The sequence below is a fragment of the Thermothelomyces heterothallicus genome (assembly GCF_042370625.1).
Source record: "Thermothelomyces heterothallicus CBS 202.75 unplaced genomic scaffold P884_scaffold_7, whole genome shotgun sequence".
NCBI classification, from domain to species: domain Eukaryota; kingdom Fungi; phylum Ascomycota; class Sordariomycetes; order Sordariales; family Chaetomiaceae; genus Thermothelomyces; species Thermothelomyces heterothallicus.
This window is the reverse complement of record NW_027192568.1, coordinates 952,969-970,028: the sequence shown is the minus strand read 5'-3', so window position 1 is coordinate 970,028 and position 17,060 is coordinate 952,969. Positions and strand designations below refer to the sequence as shown.

Genomic DNA, 17,060 nt, shown 5'->3' with positions numbered 1-17,060 from the left:
CTGCTGCGCGCGGAGGAGGCGCTCGCGCATCTGGCGGAGGAAAAACTCCTTCTCCGGCGGGCACGGCCTGGGCGTCTCGGCTATGTAGCGCAGCTGGATCGGCGCGCTCGGCGAGACGGGCTTTTGCTGCTGCTGCTGCTGCTGCTGCTTCTGGTGGAGAGAGGCGAGGTCCAAGACGAGCTCAATCTCGCGTTTGTAGCGCATGGTGATGGCTAGGCCGGAGATGGAAGAGATGGCCCAGCCATGTTTCTTCTCGATCGCATCTGTCTGGGCTGCGTGGTGTTAGCAGGATTGTAACCGCTCTTTGTCTGTCGTGGCTGGCATACCCTTGTGCTTGTTGACCTCCTCCGAGGACCACCCGCGGCACTCTTCTCGGATCTTGTCGGCTTGCCTGATCTCCTCCAGATACTGCTGTTTTTGCTGCGTCAGTGATTCGAGGCCCTGGACCGACTCGTCGAGTTCTCGGCGCAGCTGCCGGAGCTTTCTCGTTTTCTCTTCCATGCTCTTGTCCACGGCTACGAGCTCAGCCCGTGCATCCTCGAGATCCTGCGGGTCGGAGTCTGCAAGCTCCCGGGCGACCGCTTCAAGTTCCTGATGCTCGAGCTCGAGTGCCTCTAGGCGTTTGACCATATCCGGTAGGACAGACGACAAGAGTTCCTGCTGCTTTGCCAGAAGCCTATCGTCCTCGTCCATGCCCTCCGCGGTCTTGAGGAGGCCCTCCTTTAGGCCGTCTTGTAGCTTCATGCGCCACTCGTACCACATAGCTTTGCTGAGCAACCTCGCATGCGTCTTAACGTTCTTGAATTGGTTGTCCATCAAGACCTTGAACTCGGGCGAGGCCGTCATGTACTCCTTAAAGAGAGGTGGGTTCTCCTCGAAAGTTTCGGTCTCGATCTCGCGGACGATGCGCCGGCCCTCGGAGATGTACTTCTTTAGCTCGCGGCAAGACTGTGAGAGGCTGTTAGCAATATTTTCCCGGGCACCGCGACCCTGTTTCTTCATCTTCGCCTTACGTGCTGATACAGCTCTAGCATGGGCACCGTGCACGCGCCGGCGACGACGCATCTCTCCAGAGACAAGTCGTCTTTCGCGCCGGCGGCTGCGCTCTCCCTCGATGCGTTTGGAGCGACCGTGTGCCTCCTCTTGGTCGTGGTTAATTCCATGAACCTAATGCTCGTCATGTTGAGGAAATCTCGAAGGTGAATCCGCTCCCCGTCATCGTCACGCTGCGCTTCCGCCACATCTGTTGTCAGGGTAGGCTCGTTGAAGTTAAAGGTAGTCGTCGGCTGGTCGTCAGCAGCGGCTCGAAGGCGGCCTTGGTCTGTGGGCGTCGTCGCTCTCTGCGGCGACTTTGTCGTGGTAGGCGTGACGTTGTCCGTCTCTGAGTTTTCTGGTGGCCTGATGCTCGGCCGTGTCTTCCTGCCGGTCGTCGTCTCGGCCTTGGAGGGCGGCGATTGAAGCCTGATGTTCTTGACGGGACTGCCCTGGTGCCCCTTGAGTCGCTTTACACCATCCTGTTCCTCGTCGTCCTCGTCGTCCTCGTCCAGCTCGGCTGGCCGCTTGCCGAGGAGGCCGCGGGCACTGCCAACGTGTAGGCTCTTCCGCCCCCGGAGCGAATTCTTTTTCGGGCTGAGCCCTTGGATCATCTGCATGAGATTGGCTGTTCCTTCCCGATCCTCCTGAGAACCGCTGGCGCCCCTACTGCCCTCCTTTCCGTATTCATCCTGCTCATCTCTATCAATTTCGGCCTCCATCTGACGCGGATCGGCAAAGGCAACATTTCGCCGCGGATTTGTGGGCTGGCTGGGCACAAAGTTGCCGGCCGCTTCTCCAATGGATTCCCTGCGGTCAAAGATCTCGGCCACTCGCGGCGAGCCCAGCCCCGGTCGGTCAGCGCCGACCCCCGACAGCCGCCGGCCCTGCGGAGTCAAAACAACACGGGGAGTGCTGAGCCCGGTATTGGGGTCTTGACGGAATAGGGATTTGGCAGGGGGGCGTGGTGTAGTCTTGATTGGGGACGAGAGATTGCGCATAGGGGAGCTAGACTTGCTGCCAAGGGCCGAGGGTGGCGTCCTCGTTGGGCTTCGCTGTGATTGTGGGACGGTCCTCTGGGGAGAGGGTGTCAGCCGCATAGGGGAACTGCTCGGTTGCGGCGGTGATCCTGCAATTGGTGACGCTTCACGAGCGGGGTTGGGACGCAAGTCTCGGTCCTGGAACGGTGAACTCTCAGGGTTGGCATCTCCGTCTGCATCGCTGGCACCTGGTCGCTTCGGGGATGCCGCGCGTTCTGCGGTCCGCGTGATAGAAGGATGAGGCTCATCAGCTTCCTGCTCCATGACTCTCCTTGCCGCGGATCGCGATTCCGGAGTGGATGCTGATCTGATAATACCCCCTACAGCCGTTGTCATGTCCATCCCCATAGTTTGGTCTGCCTCTTCCTCTTCCGCGTCCGCGGGGAGTATCCGCCCAACATTCGTTGTCATCTCCATCGCGGCACCGTCGTCATCTCCGTCTTCGGCGGCCATAGTCTGCCGCCGACTACTTTGCAAAGCGCCCTTAGAAATGTTTCCCGAGAGCAGACCGCCCACGGCGGTCGTGAGTTCCATGGACATGTCTTCGTTGGCATCCGTGCCCTCAGGGCTCCCCTCAGAGACCCTGCTCTGTCGGATACCACCGACCGCGGTTGTGAGATCCATGGTCTGCTCGCCGGACTCGCTCGGCTCCGGCTGAGGGTCGGGGTTGACGGATTTGCGGCGCAAGAACGCCGTAGCCTTCGAGAGAATGCCGCCCAGCGCTGTGGTGACATCCATGGACAAGTCCTCGTTGATCTCGTCCTCCTTGTCGGGAGATGGAAGCTGAGGATACAAGACCCCGCCCACTGGTTTAGTCAAATCCATGTCCATGCCGGTGTCCGAGCCCGTGTCGGCAGCGCCGTTCGCTGGAGCGTGGCTCTCACTTGCGCTGTTCTGATCCACATTTTCCCGGGAGGGATTCTTCCTGCCCCAGCCCGCGAAGCCCGCGATAACCTCCTCGTCTTCACCAATGCCCTGGGTGACAGCACGCCGGGCGGCTAGCCGAAGGTTCTCATCCAGACTTGCACTAGAGTCCCCGTCGTAGGTAGAGCGAGGCGACACCGTTGACGCCGATGTCATCTCCTCAGCCTCAACCGTCATGATGGTCCCGTCCTCATCACTGGAGCCATCCATTTCCACCGCGTTTATCTCGGCTACGCTGTCGGCATGCTCGGAGTCGGAATCGTAAACCGTCGATCCGACGGTGTCGTCAGAGCCATACACGGAGGAGGCGGCCGAGCTCCGCCGGCGCCTCCTCTGATGCAGGTCCCTCTGGTTGGCCGGAAATTCGTCCACATGCTCTTCGACGTCATCCGGGGGTGTTGATGGAGGGTCCGAGTCGGAATGCTGTTGTTGGTGTTGCCGGCGCGTGGAGTCGGTCGAGGTCGTGGAATCCTGCATTTCCTCGATATCGTGGAAAGTGTGTAATGTCGCCTCGGCGGCGAAAGAGACGCGGCGGTTAGCGAGCGACTTCCTCCTCGCATCCCTCCTATCCTGAATCTCCTTCTCGAGCCTGGCACGCTCTCGTTCCTCCCGCTCCCGGGCAGCGGCCTGCTGTTCCTCCTCGGTCCGCAGGGCAACCTTAGTTCCCCCGGTCTCGTTCGCCGCACCGCTGCCTCCAGACGTCTGTTGCGGCTTATAGGACGGAATCTCTGGAAGAAGGGGCATTGTCGGCTTCAAGATAGACCGCGGCGTTGGTACGGCAAGGGACTAGACGAAATCAGCAACCCAACTCCTAGGACAACGGTCTCGGTGCCGGAACGAGGGAAACCCACAGCTCTGCGGTTGCCGTTGGCCTTCTTAAGTGGATCGAGCCCGCCAGGTCCCATGCTCTTGCTTCGTGACTTCTTCCGGGTGCCGCCCATAGAGCTGCCCACATCGGCTGTCGCATTTTCCTTATCCAATGACTTCCTTGCCGGGGATCCTCCCCCTATCGACTTCCGCGTTCGCCGCGTCGCCGGAAGCGTATTTTCGGCTTGTGACGCCATTCTCGCACCAAGAGCCTGCGACTATGTTCGCGATGACTGTGGCGGGCATGAATTGGTATGATGGGGGCGGCGCAAGTTTCAAATGGAGACTCAACATTAACCTAACCCCGTTGCCCCGTTCCCGCAGAGGGGTTGTTGACACGCTCGGCGCGCCAAACACGCTGAAGGAAATCAGATGTCAACAGAAGACCCACTCGGCTGCTGCTCACCCAGGGACTGTACAGTGTCTTTTGTACTGTACGTGCGAATACACGGTGTGGTCCCGGCTCAAACCTTTTGTGGCTTGTGCGCCTCTGCCACAGCGGGAAGCCCCGGTAGCACCAAGCCCACAAGAAATTTTGGCGAAATTCCTCAACTTCACTGATTGAATCTGCGTCCCCAGCCAACAGAAGCGCATCTTGTCTTCGCCCAACCAACAAGATGGCTACCGAACTGACCGTCCAGAGCGAGCGTGCTTTCCAGAAGCAGCCGCACAGTAAGTTTCTCTTTAGAACGGCTGTGTTCCAGAATTGCAGCGCCGAATTGGCAATAGGTTGCGGGCACTGACGACGGCAACCCGACTACAGTTTTCCTCAACAGCAAGACCAAGGTCAAGTCTACCCGGCCGGGCAAGGGCGGTCGGAGATGGTACAAGGACGTTGGTCTGGGTTTCAAGACCCCAAAGACTGCCATTGAGGGCCAGTACATCGGTACGTAACGATGAGCACGCGCGCACACACACACATTCCCCAGCCGATCGACTCGCTCCGATTCCACGCGACGACAGCCATGCTTCGCCGATCGAAAGATGGATCTTGCAAGGAGAGGAGGGCCACGTTGGGACCATTGAGGACAGCGGTTGACTGGATCTTTCTCTTTACTCTGCAGACAAGAAGTGCCCCTTCACCGGCATGGTCTCCATCCGCGGCCGTATCCTGACCGGCACCGTCGTTTCCACCAAGATGCACCGCACCATCATCATCCGCCGCGAGTACCTTCACTACATTCCCAAGTACAACCGGTACGAGAAGCGCCACAAGAACCTGGCCGCTCACGTGTCTCCGGCTTTCCGTGTGGAGGAGGGTGACCAGGTTACCGTTGGCCAGTGCCGGCCTCTGAGCAAGACGGTACGTTTTTTTTTTTTTCTTGGGTGAACTCCGGAACTATTTGGCCTCGCATTCGCGGGACGACGCTCGGCCCCGCCATCGCCGCAGAAACTGACAGACCGTCACAGGTGCGGTTCAACGTTCTCCGCGTGCTTCCCCGGACCGGCAAGTCGGTCAAGAAGTTCAGCAAGTTCTAAATAGTGGGCGGGGTCTTTTCATTGGGCATTTCTGGCGTGGTTTTGCTTTGAGGGACTTGAGCTTATCAGAAACGGGACGGCCAGGCAGGGAAAATGACTGCTCCGGGGGGACATGATCATATGTCGTAGAGGCAGTTCTTGCTGAATGAAATCCGCCAGGTGAACTTGACAGGGCGCTATGATACCCACGCCGAGGGGCCATGTATTGTAGCGACAGTTTCTGGCGGAGGGGCTCGCAGAAGACGAGCCGAGATAAGACTGATAGCCCTGAACAGACCACCCAGTCAAGCACATTCACTCCCCCCTGCGCAGAAACTCCCATCCTCGACGTCGACCGGCACATGAACGTACTTCTCGGTTATGTCAACCAATGAGTATTACCCAGCCGAGCCAATCGATCTGCCGTGGACGATCGTCCACATTAAAGAAATAGGTTAGTCCTGAGAGGAACAGCGCTGATAACGGAGTGAGTATTTGCAAATCACCCAGGTGTTGGGGGGTTTGTAGAACTGCATCTCTCAAGCAGGAACAATCGGGGTGAGAAAAAGACAATCGGACAGACATCGTAGTTTAAGAGGTTACGAGGAACACAAAACACCATCTTCCATATGGGAGGCAAAGATCAGTTTCTGACGCCCCTTTGGAATACTTCCCGTGTATTAAAAAAAAAAAAAAAAAAAAAAAAAAAAAAAAGGAGCCCCGATATCCGAACCGTTTCACCGACTGAACCGAATCAATACAAAGGCATAACCCACCACGCCCATTCTCCCATCAAACAAACAGAAATTCCTTTTTTTATTGCCCCACCCTTGCTCATGTTTCGATGAGCTCGCTCCGGCTACATACCCTCGGCCGCAGGCGTACTCCCCTCGGCGCTCCCCGCCTGCTCGACCCCGTGAAACGCATCCCCAAACGCCGAGTCCTCCAGGTCTAGGTTGAGCTCATCGCCACTCGGCGGCTCATAGCTGGCGAGCGCGTCGCCGGCGGTATCTAGATCGCCTAGCGAGCTGAAGTCGTTGTTATCAAGGCCGCCGGGTGTGGCGGCTGCCGAGGCGGGTTTGTTACCGCTGCTGCCCGCGACGCTGGTGGCGTTGCCGGTGGAGGGGGCCGCGGTCGTGGTTGCTGGCGGCGGTTGGGCTGTGGAGGCGGTGGTCGTTGCCGGGGGTATGGCGTCGTCTTTGGGGACGACGACCCAGTCTCCGCTGTCGGTGCCCTGGTCGGGTGCGGTGGCGGTGTCGTCTTTGGGAGCTTCGGCGTCGGCCATCTGGATGTCCTGTTGAGCTTGCGCCGGCGGTTGTGAGGCGGGCGCCGGGGATGGCACGTTCAGGTTGGATGGGGTGGCTGCGGCGGAGGGCATGGCGGAGAGGTGGGGTTGTGGGGTCGGGAAGCTGTTGATGGGTGTCGAGGTGGACGAGAAGCCGGTGTGCATGTCGAGGAGGCCAGCGGCTGTGCCGCCCATGTCGACGTCAGAGTCACCGACCATGACGCCGGACCCAGCCTGAGAAGGCTGCCGGGACATGGAGCCAGGTGGGTTGGAAGCCGCCGGCGCTTGGGGCTGTGGTTGAGCCGGCTCAGGCTCAGGGGCCGGCTGCTGATACCCGCCGTCTTGTACTCGGTGAACGTCGCTGACGGCGACAGCGCGCTTGCCTACCAACTCCTCGACACGAGCGACAATTTCGTCGAGCGACTTGGTCGTTCCTTGCCACTGGCTGCTGCTGGATTCCTCGCCATCCTCAATCCTTCCCTCGAGCCGCCAGATCTCGCTGCCGGTGCCTTCTGTGGCGAAGCGTAGATCTTGTTCCGCGAGCTTGATGGCGGCGTTGCCTTTGAACCTTGCCACGGTTTCCGCGTGTTGGGCTTTCAGCCGGCTGATCTCCTCAGTTACCGCGACATTTCGCGCCTTGACACGCTCGCGAAACTGCGCCGCTAGGCCCGGATCGAGGCGACCAGTATACGGCTTCTTGGGGCCCGAGACTAGCGCATCGGCCCCCTGCGCCTCGAAGATGCCCTCGGTGAGTGAGGACAGCTCGCCTTTCCGCCCAAGACCAAGATCCGAAGCCTCGATCTGCCCGATGCGGTACGGCGAGGAGAGGATCTCCTCCATCCACTCGTGGTTTTGCTGGTATCGAGCCATGCTGAGCTCGCGCGGGCTCAAATGATCAAACATGTCACCGCGGGAAACATCCTCCTCGTCGTCGAACGCAGCCTCGTTGCTCTGGAAGCCTGCACCCATCATCTGTCCCTGATGACCCGCGGGAGCGTGCCCGCCCCTCCTCTTCGGCGTCGGGCCAACTGCCGGTGCTCCGTGCGGAGGATAGGCCATGGTTTGTGGGACATGGCGTTGGGGGATCGGCGGCGCATACATTGACTGGCCGCGTTGAGGGAAGGGAATCTGCGGCCAGTTGACGCGGTCTGACAACATGAACTCCTTGCGGACGATCTGGCCCATCTGGAACAGGTGTGAACGGAAGCTCAGGATGGGCTGCATTGCCGGCGGTATCCCAATCGCGCTGACGGGGAGTCTGTCGGACTTCTCGGCTGGGCCGTAGTGGACGATCCAGAGGTTGGGGTCAACCTGGGGCACGTTCGGAACCGGCACTTGGGGAGGGCAGAGTCGGAAGCGCCGCCGGGAATGTATCGCAATCTGCTCGCCCATGCGGTAACCCGTCCTCTGGAAATAGATCTCGAGCACCTGTCGCCCCGGTCAGCTCCTGCTCCCTAAAGGTCCGTCGCCGCTCCGGGGACAGGGATGGTGGCTGCCATACCAAGCCGTTGCCCGCGTTCTGCTGAAAGGAGACCTCGGGCCCTGCCCACACATACCCGTCGCTGGCAAACTCAGTGCCCCGACGAGCGGTGGGCTGCCAAGTCAGGAATATGGAACCATCTGCCGGGCAATCAAGGTAGGTCCAGTAAAAGGGCGCGGTGTCGCGGGCAATCTTGGGCGCCTGCAAGAGCCACTTGGTTACCTCGGACAGTTCGACCCTCGGCATTGATGCATATCGGAACGTCGACAACAGGTGGACATGCGGAAGCTATCGAGCAGAGAGTCAGCCCTCCTTTGCGACGATGGGAAGGGGCCGCAAATCGCGAATGCGCAAACATACCAAGTCCCCATGGACGTTCTGGCTCGGGTCAACAGCCATTGTAGGTCCCGAAAATGCTGTGTTGGCCGAATGAAACTTATCGAGATAATGCCAGCGCTGATGCGATCATTCGGGCGCACAGATTTGTGAGCTCTGGTGCGAGGCGACCTTCAGAAAAAAAAAGAAAAAGAAAAAGAAAAAGAAAATTCACCGTGCAATAAACCGGCGTCGTGGTCGCGAACCCGGGTTTGGAGTTGATTGGACTTCCGTCGCGCCTTTCGCGAATTGAAACCAAGGCTTGTCGGCAACTTGGCGACCTTTGCCAAGACCCCCCCGGCGCGGATTAAGTCACGTGAATAACCCCCAGCCTCTCCAAAGTAGTGTAATCCGTACTAACTAGGGAATAAAACATATAGTACGGATCCGTACATCTCAGGAGGAAGTACCATGGAGTGTTCTGCAGCCACCAAACAGCCGGACTACTATGCCCACAGTGCAAGATTTTGCATCAAAAAAAGAAAAAAAAAGGATGTGAATTCATCAATAGTTTCTATTTCCCATTTTACTTTACGTTAACTTCGTAAGGTGTCCTTCCAGAAGACGCCCCAGATTCCGTTATTAAACCGAGCTGCGCTCTTACACCTGATATGTCGACGCCGAAACATTGCCGCCACGTCCGGTCCAGTTGACGTGGATGTCCTTGCCCTCCGGGTACTTTTCATTCGCCGCCTCGGGCTTGATCCGGAAAGTGTGGGCACCGAAGTAGTCACGCTGCGCCTGCAGCAGGTTGGCCGGCAGGTCCTTGGTGCGGTAGCCATCGAACCACGACAGGGCCGTCGAGAAAGCCGGGGTCGGGATGCCGAGGTAGGCAGCCGTGGCAACGACATCTCTCCAACCGGGCTGCGCCTTGTGGATGGCCTTGTTGAAGAAATCGTCGAAGAGCAGGTTCTCGAGATCCGGGTTGTTGCGGTACGCCGCCGTGATGTCCTTAAGGAAGACGGAGCGGATGATGCATCCGCCGCGCCACATGAGGGCGATCGAGGGCTTGTTGAGCTTCCAGCCGTACTCACGGGCAGCCTCCTGCATGAGCATGAAGCCCTGGGCATACGAGATGATCTTGGACGCGTAGAGGGCCTGCTCGAGATCCTCCAGGAATTGCTCCTTGTTGCCTTCGAAAGTCTTCTGGCGGCTAACATACTGGAGCTTGGTCGACGCCTTGACACGCTCGTCCTTGATGCCAGACAGGCAACGGGCAAGGACGGCCTCGGCGATAAGAGTGACCGGGATGCCCAGGTCCAGAGCGTTGACAGAAGTCCACTTGCCGGTACCCTTTTGGCCGGCCTTGTCGAGGATCTTCTCGACAAGCGGGACGCCGTCGTCGTCGTTGAAATACAGAATGTCCCGCGTAATCTCGATCAGGAAGGAGTCCAGGACGCCCTGATTCCACTTGGCAAAGACGTCACCGATCTCCTTGCTGGTCATGCCGAGGCCGCGCTTCATGATGTCGTACGCCTGTCACGCGCTCGTCAGTCGCCCACGCCTCACCAGATGGGACACCGACGCGTTCGCCGTACTTACCTCGCAGATGAGCTGCATGTCGCCGTACTCAATACCGTTGTGCACCATCTTGACGTAGTGACCAGCACCTTCGTCGCCGACCCACTCGCAGCAGGCCTCGCCCTCGCTCTTGGCAGCAATGCTCTGGAAGATGTCCTTGATGTAAGGCCAGGCCTCCTCGTGGCCGCCGGGCATCAGAGAGGGGCCGTACCGAGCACCCTCCTCGCCGCCGGAAACACCGGAGCCGACGAAGCGGATGCCCTTGGAGGCGAGGTACTTTGTCCTGCGGTTGGAGTCGGGGAAGTGCGAGTTGCCGCCGTCGATGATGATGTCGCCAGCCTCGAGCAGAGGCAGCAGAGTCTCAATCCAGTCGTCCACGGGCCTGCCAGCCTGGACGAGGAGCATGACGCGGCGGGGGCGCTTCAGCTTGGAGACGAACTCCTCGACCGAGTGAGCGCCGACGATCGACTTGCCCTTGGCCTCGTTTGCAAGGAAAACGTCGACCTTGGACACGGTGCGGTTGAACGCGCAAACAGTGAAGCCGTGGTCGGCCATGTTCAGGATCAGGTTTTGGCCCCTGCACCCCCGAGGTCAGCGTCGATCCGGCCGAGCCGGTGCTCGTGGGCATTGGAAGTTGGGGCGGCAACTTACATGACGGCCAGGCCGATGAGGCCGATATCAGCGCTGGCACCATTGTTAGCATTTTTATCGGACTGTAGCAGAGAGGTGCCCGCTTTGGGAGCGCCGCCAACGTTGATGTTCGCTAGGCGAGCGCTGGAGGGGAACTCAGTATAGGTGGTTGTAGGAAAGCTCCATGCACAAGGTCATGCCGGTCGTCGGGCGGGCACGCATCTGCGCGATGCGCGAGATACTTCACAGACGAGGGGTTCTTGGAGGGGTGACGCGAAGGTGCGGGGTGGCTTGACATTGTACTTACACTGCGCCAGACATTGTGAAGGTTGCTGTCTAGGAGTTCTTGGGGCGTTGAGGTAGCAAACTAGAGCGTGGTCGCTGGAAGCGTTCGCTGTGGGAAAGTTCTCAAGGAGAAATTAGCGGGGTGAAGTGGATGACGAAACGTGCAGGTTTTAAAAGAAACGAGAGCGACCCCTCCGACATCATCGGTCAATCGCAGCTACCCAAGGACGGCAGCCACTCAGGCCACCTCACCTACGGAGAATTGATTACTCAGGAAGAAACCTCCCGATCTAGCCTCCAACGGCCGTTGTACAAAACTAAAAGTACCTAACCTAATACGCGCTGATTCGGCCTTTGTGTCCAAGCCCACCCCCGGCCATGCAATACTCCCTCCAAACTCGTTCATGCAGAATCCGTTTTTGAGGCATCAAAAGGCAGTATGCCCCGTCCGCCCAGCCCTTTCATCGGTAGCTGTACCATTCTGAGTTTGAGATTTGACCCCTTGCCTCACTGTGAGGTCATGAGCTGCAACACGGGGGTACCCCGGAACGACCCTCAATTGACAGGCAACTGGGCCGGGTTGACTCGAGGGGCCAAAGAAAACACCCCCTGCCGGTACCTCCTTGGCTGCCGAATCAGCATGGGCAAGTTTAAGGGAAGAGCTTCTAGGTGGATGTACATACATGTTCGGGCCATTTTCGCCCGGCAAGAACACGGTATGATAATCTGTTGGGTTTCGAAATTCGAGCTGCAACAGGAAGAAGCGGCACAGCTAGGCGGGTCAGGGAACCTTCAACCCCTTCCGGTTACGGATGCCGCCATGCCGACCTGGGCAGTTTGCAAAACAACAATAGTGTAATCCGTACACTACGCAGTCCTAGTAGTTTCAGTTTCGGTTTACTTGACAGGTTCCACTTGACAGGTTCCTCATCCCCCTCTCTACGCTTGGCAAGCTGCCTTCGTTCAATTTTGTTATCTTGCCGCACTTGCACCTCTGGGCTGGTCGACGTACAGAGTAAATTGATGGACAAATTCGGCCCTTCCATCCGGCAGTCTCCGCGGATCGTTCGGAATTACACAGCACAAACTTTGCTGGCCGCGCGCGTCAGACGGTGTGTAATCCGAATGTGTCTGGCCGTGATTCAACTTAACTCCTTGAGAGGTGTGCCCCCCACTCTCCCAAGACTCTCGCGGTTCCGCGGGGTTGATGGCCACCCCACCAAAGCCTCCCAATTATTTTACCCAAATTCCCGCACCTAGTTTTGCCGGCCCAATGGGACAGTGAAGAACTGTGGCCGGGAGGGGCGAAGAATTCTCTGCCTCCGATGTCGATGTGTCCGCTTTGAACATTTTGTTGAGTCTTCGAAGCGATGTTTCCATTGCTTTCATCGAAGATTTACAGCTCACCGTGGTTGGGTTGCCCGCGCGGGGGGGGGGTGGGGGAAACCAGAAAGAAATAATTACCAAGTTAATTCCCGTTTCCGCTTAACGTTAACTCCGCTCTGCACTCCGCGCTGCATAAGGGAGTGGGCTTTACATTTTCTCCCAACCTCTCTCACCTATCTGCATTACCGTACAGAGTGTTTGACCTTTCAAACGCCCCTCGCCTCCTTACGAATATGCCCTAAATCGGCGCAGTATACTGAGGCCCAAAGTTCTATCCTAGCGAAAACCGACAGTAGTTGAAGAATTACTCAAGCTTAGTTACTTCACAACCTGCTGACCAAGCACGAACTGCTCGGCTCGACCCCGCCTACCCCGTTAACACTTCGGGAAGCATGACGCAACGTTAGCTAAATACACAGTGGGATCATAAGGAAACTAGGGGTAGCGTCTGTGTGATCACGTGATCGTGCGACCAGCCGCCCGCCAACTCGATGAGGAGCAAATGCAAGGAAGCAGGGACACCGCCACAGAGCGCAAGAGAATTCCAGCCACGATTGTTGTCCGAAGGCCAGACAGCGACCGCACCTAGTCTTTCTTGGGGATTCACGCCGTGAGCCAGATAACTCGGTGCAAAAGGTACCTAGTACAGGAGCATAGCCGTCGCTGGACTGGGCTCAGGTACGTTTTTTACATCAGCGCGTTGCTGCCAACATTCTTTCCCCCGTCGACGCAAGAAATTCATCATGTCGTACCCGGGTCCTCCAGGTGTCTCGAAGCCATCGCATCCATCACTTCCGCCGCGTCCACCGGCCACCAGGCTCTCGGGATTCAAGCCCGCCTTTTCGCCAGCACCCACGGCCCCGGTTTCCACCGCCGCCGGCTACACAGCACCCACACCCTCCTATCCAGGCTACGGGCCCACCGCGACACCCGCCGCCGGTTATGGCGCGCCGGCTGCGACCTCGCCCTACGTGGGCAACCCTACCGCTCCCGCCATAGGCGCCGGCCGCGGAGCCTACAGCACAGCCGGAGCCTACGGCTACGCGTCCGCACCGAACTACCCACAGCAGCCTTCATACTATGGCGCCCCAGCGACGGCCAGCTACTCGACGCCCCCCCAGATTCGGAACCCCTTCCCGGCACCGGGCGGGGCGGCCGCCGACACGGACCCGGAGATGGCAGCACAAATAGCCCAGTGGCAGAGCGCCTACATGCCCAAGGATCCCAACGACCCGGCCAACAAAGCAGGCGCCGCCGCCGGCAGCCGGACGGGCACGAACACGCCCGGGGCCGCGCAGGCCGGCACGGCAGAGGCGGCCGACGGCAGCGCGAGCGCGAACGCGAACGCGGACGCCGACCAGAAGAAAAAGACGGTCTACCGCGAGGGCGGCGGCAAGAAATGGCAGGACGACACGCTGCTCGAGTGGGACCCGACGCACCTGCGCCTCTTTGTCGGCAACCTCGCGGGCGAGACGACGGACGACTCCCTTCTCAAGGCCTTCTCGCGCTGGAAGAGCGTGCAGAAGGCCAAGGTGATCCGCGACAAGCGCACCAACAAGAGTAAGGGCTTCGGGTTCGTCAGCTTCAGCGACCCGGAGGACTTCTTCCAGGCAGCCAAGGAGATGAACGGCAAGTACATCCAGAGCCATCCCGTAGTGGTACGCAAGGCCAAGACGGAGATCAAGCCGGTGGTGGTCAAGGAGGAACGCAAGGGAAAGAACAACAACAAGAAGGGCGGGGGGAACAAGAGTGGGAGCGGAATGGGAGCCGGAACCGACGGCACGGGCGCGTACGAGCCGCACCTCGGGCCGATGGCAGGCAGCGGCATCACCAAGCCCGGGCAAAAGACCAAGGGCGGGTTGAAGTTGCTGGGTTAACAGTCTCGAAAGCCGGTAATGACAAACCTCGGAAGAAGCGAATAATCGTTCCTGATGATTTACGAGGGTCTTATTTTTGAGGGAAATGGGGGAGGTGGTTCTCCTGAAAAAAATGGTTAAGACGCCACTTAAATGCCTCCTTGCTGTTGGGGGACATAGAGCACGGATACAGCGTTGATTTCCGGGTAGCAAGACATCGCGAGGGCGTTGAATCGAGATACAGGGCGGGGTTATTTCTTCTCTGTAACATACACAATTTTAGATAAACAAACAAGAGATACTCTATACTGTGTTGCCAAGTCCACTCTAGACCGCCGTTTGGGGTCTCATGTTGGACCCTCCAACCCCCCCCCCCCCCCCCTTCTTCTTTTCCCTCCACACCACCACCTGTCATATGTACGAACTAGGAGACTGCTAATTAAAGAACGAGAGGGGAAAAGAAGAAAAAAAGAAAAAGAAAAAGGATACACTGGTTGCCTATGTGGGTATCATGATAGTATGCCACTCAAACACAGGAGACACTGTCATAATGCAAGACCGTTCTCTCAACCAGTCCTCCCATCCCTCGCAAGTTGTCCGGCGCCACTCGGTGCCGTTGACAACTCCATTCCCGGCTCGGCAACCGTATCCCCTCCGTCCGCGGTGAAGATGACCCCTTCATTCCTGTCCACGCTCCGCCGCAATAACCCCGCACTCTCCCCTTGATCATCATCCCTGTCACTCCCGCTGCCACTGCCGCTCCCATTCTTGCTCCCGCCAGGCAAGCCCCGTTCCTCCTCTTCTTCCTCCTCCACCGCCCGGGCCAGGTGCCCGCGGTGCACATCCGTCTGGGCCTCGCTGCGCATCTTGTTGATCTTGATCCAGTTGTAGGCGGCGATCGCGGCCAGCGTGATGATCAGGCCAACAACGTTGACCACGGTCATGGTATCGCCAAACACGAGTGCGGCCGCGGAGATCGTGACGGCTTCCTTGAAGATGCCCGCGATGGAGAGAGTCACGACCGACGTGCGCTTCAGCAGGGCAAACTCGGACGCGGTCATGAGGAAGGCGATGACGCCCGGGAACAGAACGATGAGCGGGGCGACGAGCAGACCTTTTTCTTCCGCGACGGTGCGGAGGCCGGCGAACAGGGCGCCGGCCCCCTCGACGGGAATGGCGATGGCGATGAGGGTGACGAACATGACGGGGGCGAGGAAGAAGATGCTGGAGAAGGGGTTCGATGTGGCCGGGTTTCGGATCAGCAGGATCTGCGTGAGCGCCCAGCGGAAGCCCGAGAAGAAGGCGGCGGCGATGACGAGCACGAACCCGCCGAGCTTGAACTCGACTTCGCCGGCAACCATCATGATCACACCGAGGGTCATGGTCGCAATGATTGCTACGAGCTTCCAGGTCGGAGCTTCGAGGCGGAAGAGGAAGGCGAAGATCAAGACAAAGGCGAGGGAGGAGGATTTGCACATTGCTACAAGAAAACGCATGCTGATTAGACGAGAGGGGAGGGCGAGAAGATTGGGCGGCCGCTTAGAGAAAAAAAAAAACTTACTGTAGAAGGTGAGGGTGATGAACTGGAGGGAGGTGTTGCCCAAGCCAATGTCCAGACCAGTCGCGACACCGCACGGCCCGATCCTCGTGAGGTAGAACATCTTGGTCATGATGGGCCGTTCCGGCTCCGCCTCATGTCTTGACTGACCCAGATCGGACGTATGATGGTTGTTGTTCTTAGGCCGCATCGACGGGAAAAAGTACAAAACTAATGAAGCTAAGGAGAACTGGACGATGAAATGCACGGCGGTGGTGAACATGGGAAACCGAAAGTTGAGCTTGTCGGGAGAAAACATCCACTTGTTGTACTGGGAGGGCAGCGTGTTAGCATCTTGGTCCGCGGGATCGGGGGCAGCAGTGTTCCCATACCAAGGATATTAACAAGGAAAACAAGTACCAGAGCCCAATCAGGACGGTATTGATGAAGAGGTTCTTGACGACGCTGAGGTCCGCCTCTTTCTTCTCCTCCGGGGAGATGTGGTCACCGACCACCCGCTGGTCGAGCAGCTGGTTTCTCCTCTTCTTCCTCCTCTTCCTCCGCCTGTCTCTCCCCGTCAGACCAGTCTCCTCGTCATCGTGGAGGTCCTCGTCTGTCAGACCGCCGGAATCCACCTCGCCGGGCCGTACGGACTCATTGCTGCTGCTCTCTTCGAGGATCTTGTTGTCGTCGTCCCCGGTGGGCACGGTGCGGATGGATTGAGATCTCGCTCGGTGGCGGTCATTTGTGGAGGAATTCGCGGGATTGATCAGGCTGCTTCGCCGGCGACGGTGGCCCGAAGGCGTGACGGTGTCCATCTCGATGGCGCCGGGGCCCGAACCCGCGTCTGGGGACCGGAAAGTTCGTGTCGACCCAGGATGCAGGAACCGGTGCGGCGGATACTCCGGGGGCCGCTGATCCGCCAGTCTACAGGTGCTGTCGCGTGCGCCCTCGAGAGGGCTGGGGAAACGGGGCTGAAGGCGGCCACGGAGTCAGGCTCGAGTTCCGAAATGGCCGTTGGGGGAGGAGGAAGGTCGGAGAAGGAAGTGTTTGGAGAAAAGGGAACCGTCATTTGTGATCAGACGGCGAGGCCTCACCATGGTCCCAATTGCACAGGCGTCGAGGGGCGCCCCAGCCAATCTTGCTAAAGGCATGGGTGCCTGTGGATTCCCATTCCTGGCACGAGACACGTCCTGGATTGGCTTCAAATCGGATGTCCGGCTCTTAGCTGCAAGGCCCCCCGGCTGGGTCTCAACGTGGACAGATGGGAACAGCTGAAATAGCTGCAGGGGCACGCCCGCCGAGGGGCTGCCAAGACGCTTGCTTCCCTGGCCCGCCTGGCAACGCTCTGTGCCGGCAGTGGCCGGGTCTGACTTTCCTCGCC

At 58.7% G+C, this 17,060-nt stretch overlaps 6 protein-coding genes across 6 annotated transcripts; 2 read left to right on the top strand and 4 right to left on the bottom strand.

The window, feature by feature from the left end:
• Positions 1-282: 282 nt before the first annotated feature.
• On the bottom strand, positions 283-4,060 carry P884DRAFT_196911 (uncharacterized protein; the record flags this gene model as incomplete). The annotated part of the gene is made up of 3 exons (XM_069438024.1): positions 283-948; positions 1,014-3,782; positions 3,848-4,060. 3 exons carry the CDS (start codon positions 4,058-4,060, stop codon positions 283-285), a joined length of 3,648 nt encoding a protein of 1,215 aa, XP_069298936.1.
• Positions 4,061-4,480: 420 nt separating this feature from the next.
• Positions 4,481-5,693, top strand: P884DRAFT_284126 (40S ribosomal protein uS17; the record flags this gene model as incomplete). Its single annotated transcript, XM_069443700.1, has 4 exons — positions 4,481-4,535; positions 4,627-4,749; positions 4,928-5,166; positions 5,274-5,693. The coding sequence occupies 4 exons, from the start codon at positions 4,481-4,483 to the stop codon at positions 5,340-5,342; spliced, it is 486 nt and encodes a 161-aa protein (XP_069298935.1). The 3' UTR covers positions 5,343-5,693.
• A 350-nt stretch (positions 5,694-6,043) lies between these two features.
• On the bottom strand, positions 6,044-8,631 carry P884DRAFT_291201 (uncharacterized protein). The gene is made up of 3 exons (XM_069444094.1): positions 8,447-8,631; positions 8,108-8,374; positions 6,044-8,034 (listed from the first exon to the last, which is right to left on the bottom strand). Exons 1-3 carry the CDS (start codon positions 8,483-8,485, stop codon positions 6,181-6,183), a joined length of 2,160 nt encoding a protein of 719 aa, XP_069298934.1. The 5' UTR covers positions 8,486-8,631; the 3' UTR covers positions 6,044-6,180.
• A 404-nt stretch (positions 8,632-9,035) lies between these two features.
• P884DRAFT_121536 (6-phosphogluconate dehydrogenase) lies at positions 9,036-11,134 on the bottom strand. The gene is made up of 4 exons (XM_069437153.1): positions 10,920-11,134; positions 10,634-10,756; positions 10,004-10,559; positions 9,036-9,937 (listed from the first exon to the last, which is right to left on the bottom strand). The coding sequence occupies exons 1-4, from the start codon at positions 10,931-10,933 to the stop codon at positions 9,062-9,064; spliced, it is 1,569 nt and encodes a 522-aa protein (XP_069298933.1). The 5' UTR covers positions 10,934-11,134; the 3' UTR covers positions 9,036-9,061.
• Positions 11,135-13,026: 1,892 nt separating this feature from the next.
• On the top strand, positions 13,027-14,160 carry P884DRAFT_197064 (uncharacterized protein; the record flags this gene model as incomplete). Its single annotated transcript, XM_069438033.1, has 1 exon — positions 13,027-14,160. One exon carries the CDS (start codon positions 13,027-13,029, stop codon positions 14,158-14,160), a length of 1,134 nt encoding a protein of 377 aa, XP_069298932.1.
• Positions 14,161-14,516: 356 nt separating this feature from the next.
• On the bottom strand, positions 14,517-16,870 carry P884DRAFT_240868 (triose-phosphate transporter family-domain-containing protein). Its single transcript, XM_069440197.1, has 3 exons — positions 16,069-16,870; positions 15,701-16,007; positions 14,517-15,619 (listed from the first exon to the last, which is right to left on the bottom strand). The coding sequence occupies exons 1-3, from the start codon at positions 16,492-16,494 to the stop codon at positions 14,706-14,708; spliced, it is 1,647 nt and encodes a 548-aa protein (XP_069298931.1). The 5' UTR covers positions 16,495-16,870; the 3' UTR covers positions 14,517-14,705.
• Between the last annotated feature and the right edge of the window lie 190 nt (positions 16,871-17,060).

What these genes read in the sequence shown, in the direction of transcription:
- P884DRAFT_291201 (XM_069444094.1), bottom strand. Translation starts at nt 8,485, where the DNA reads ATGGCTGTTGACCCGAGCCAGAACGTCCATGGGGACTTG. An exon ending in AGAACGTCCATGGGGACTTG is followed by an intron (nt 8,375 to 8,446) that starts GTATGTTTGCGC and finishes TCTGCTCGATAG; the next exon opens with CTTCCGCATGTCCACCTGTT. An exon ending in AGAACGCGGGCAACGGCTTG is followed by an intron (nt 8,035 to 8,107) that starts GTATGGCAGCCA and finishes CCGGGGCGACAG; the next exon opens with GTGCTCGAGATCTATTTCCA.
- P884DRAFT_121536 (XM_069437153.1), bottom strand. An exon ending in CTCATCGGCCTGGCCGTCAT is followed by an intron (nt 10,560 to 10,633) that starts GTAAGTTGCCGC and finishes TCGGGGGTGCAG; the next exon opens with GGGCCAAAACCTGATCCTGA. An exon ending in ACATGCAGCTCATCTGCGAG is followed by an intron (nt 9,938 to 10,003) that starts GTAAGTACGGCG and finishes AGCGCGTGACAG; the next exon opens with GCGTACGACATCATGAAGCG.
- P884DRAFT_240868 (XM_069440197.1), bottom strand. Translation starts at nt 16,494, where the DNA reads ATGGACACCGTCACGCCTTCGGGCCACCGTCGCCGGCGAAGCAGCCTG. An exon ending in TTTCCTTGTTAATATCCTTG is followed by an intron (nt 16,008 to 16,068) that starts GTATGGGAACAC and finishes CTGCCCTCCCAG; the next exon opens with TACAACAAGTGGATGTTTTC. An exon ending in CATCACCCTCACCTTCTACA is followed by an intron (nt 15,620 to 15,700) that starts GTAAGTTTTTTT and finishes GTTTTCTTGTAG; the next exon opens with CAATGTGCAAATCCTCCTCC.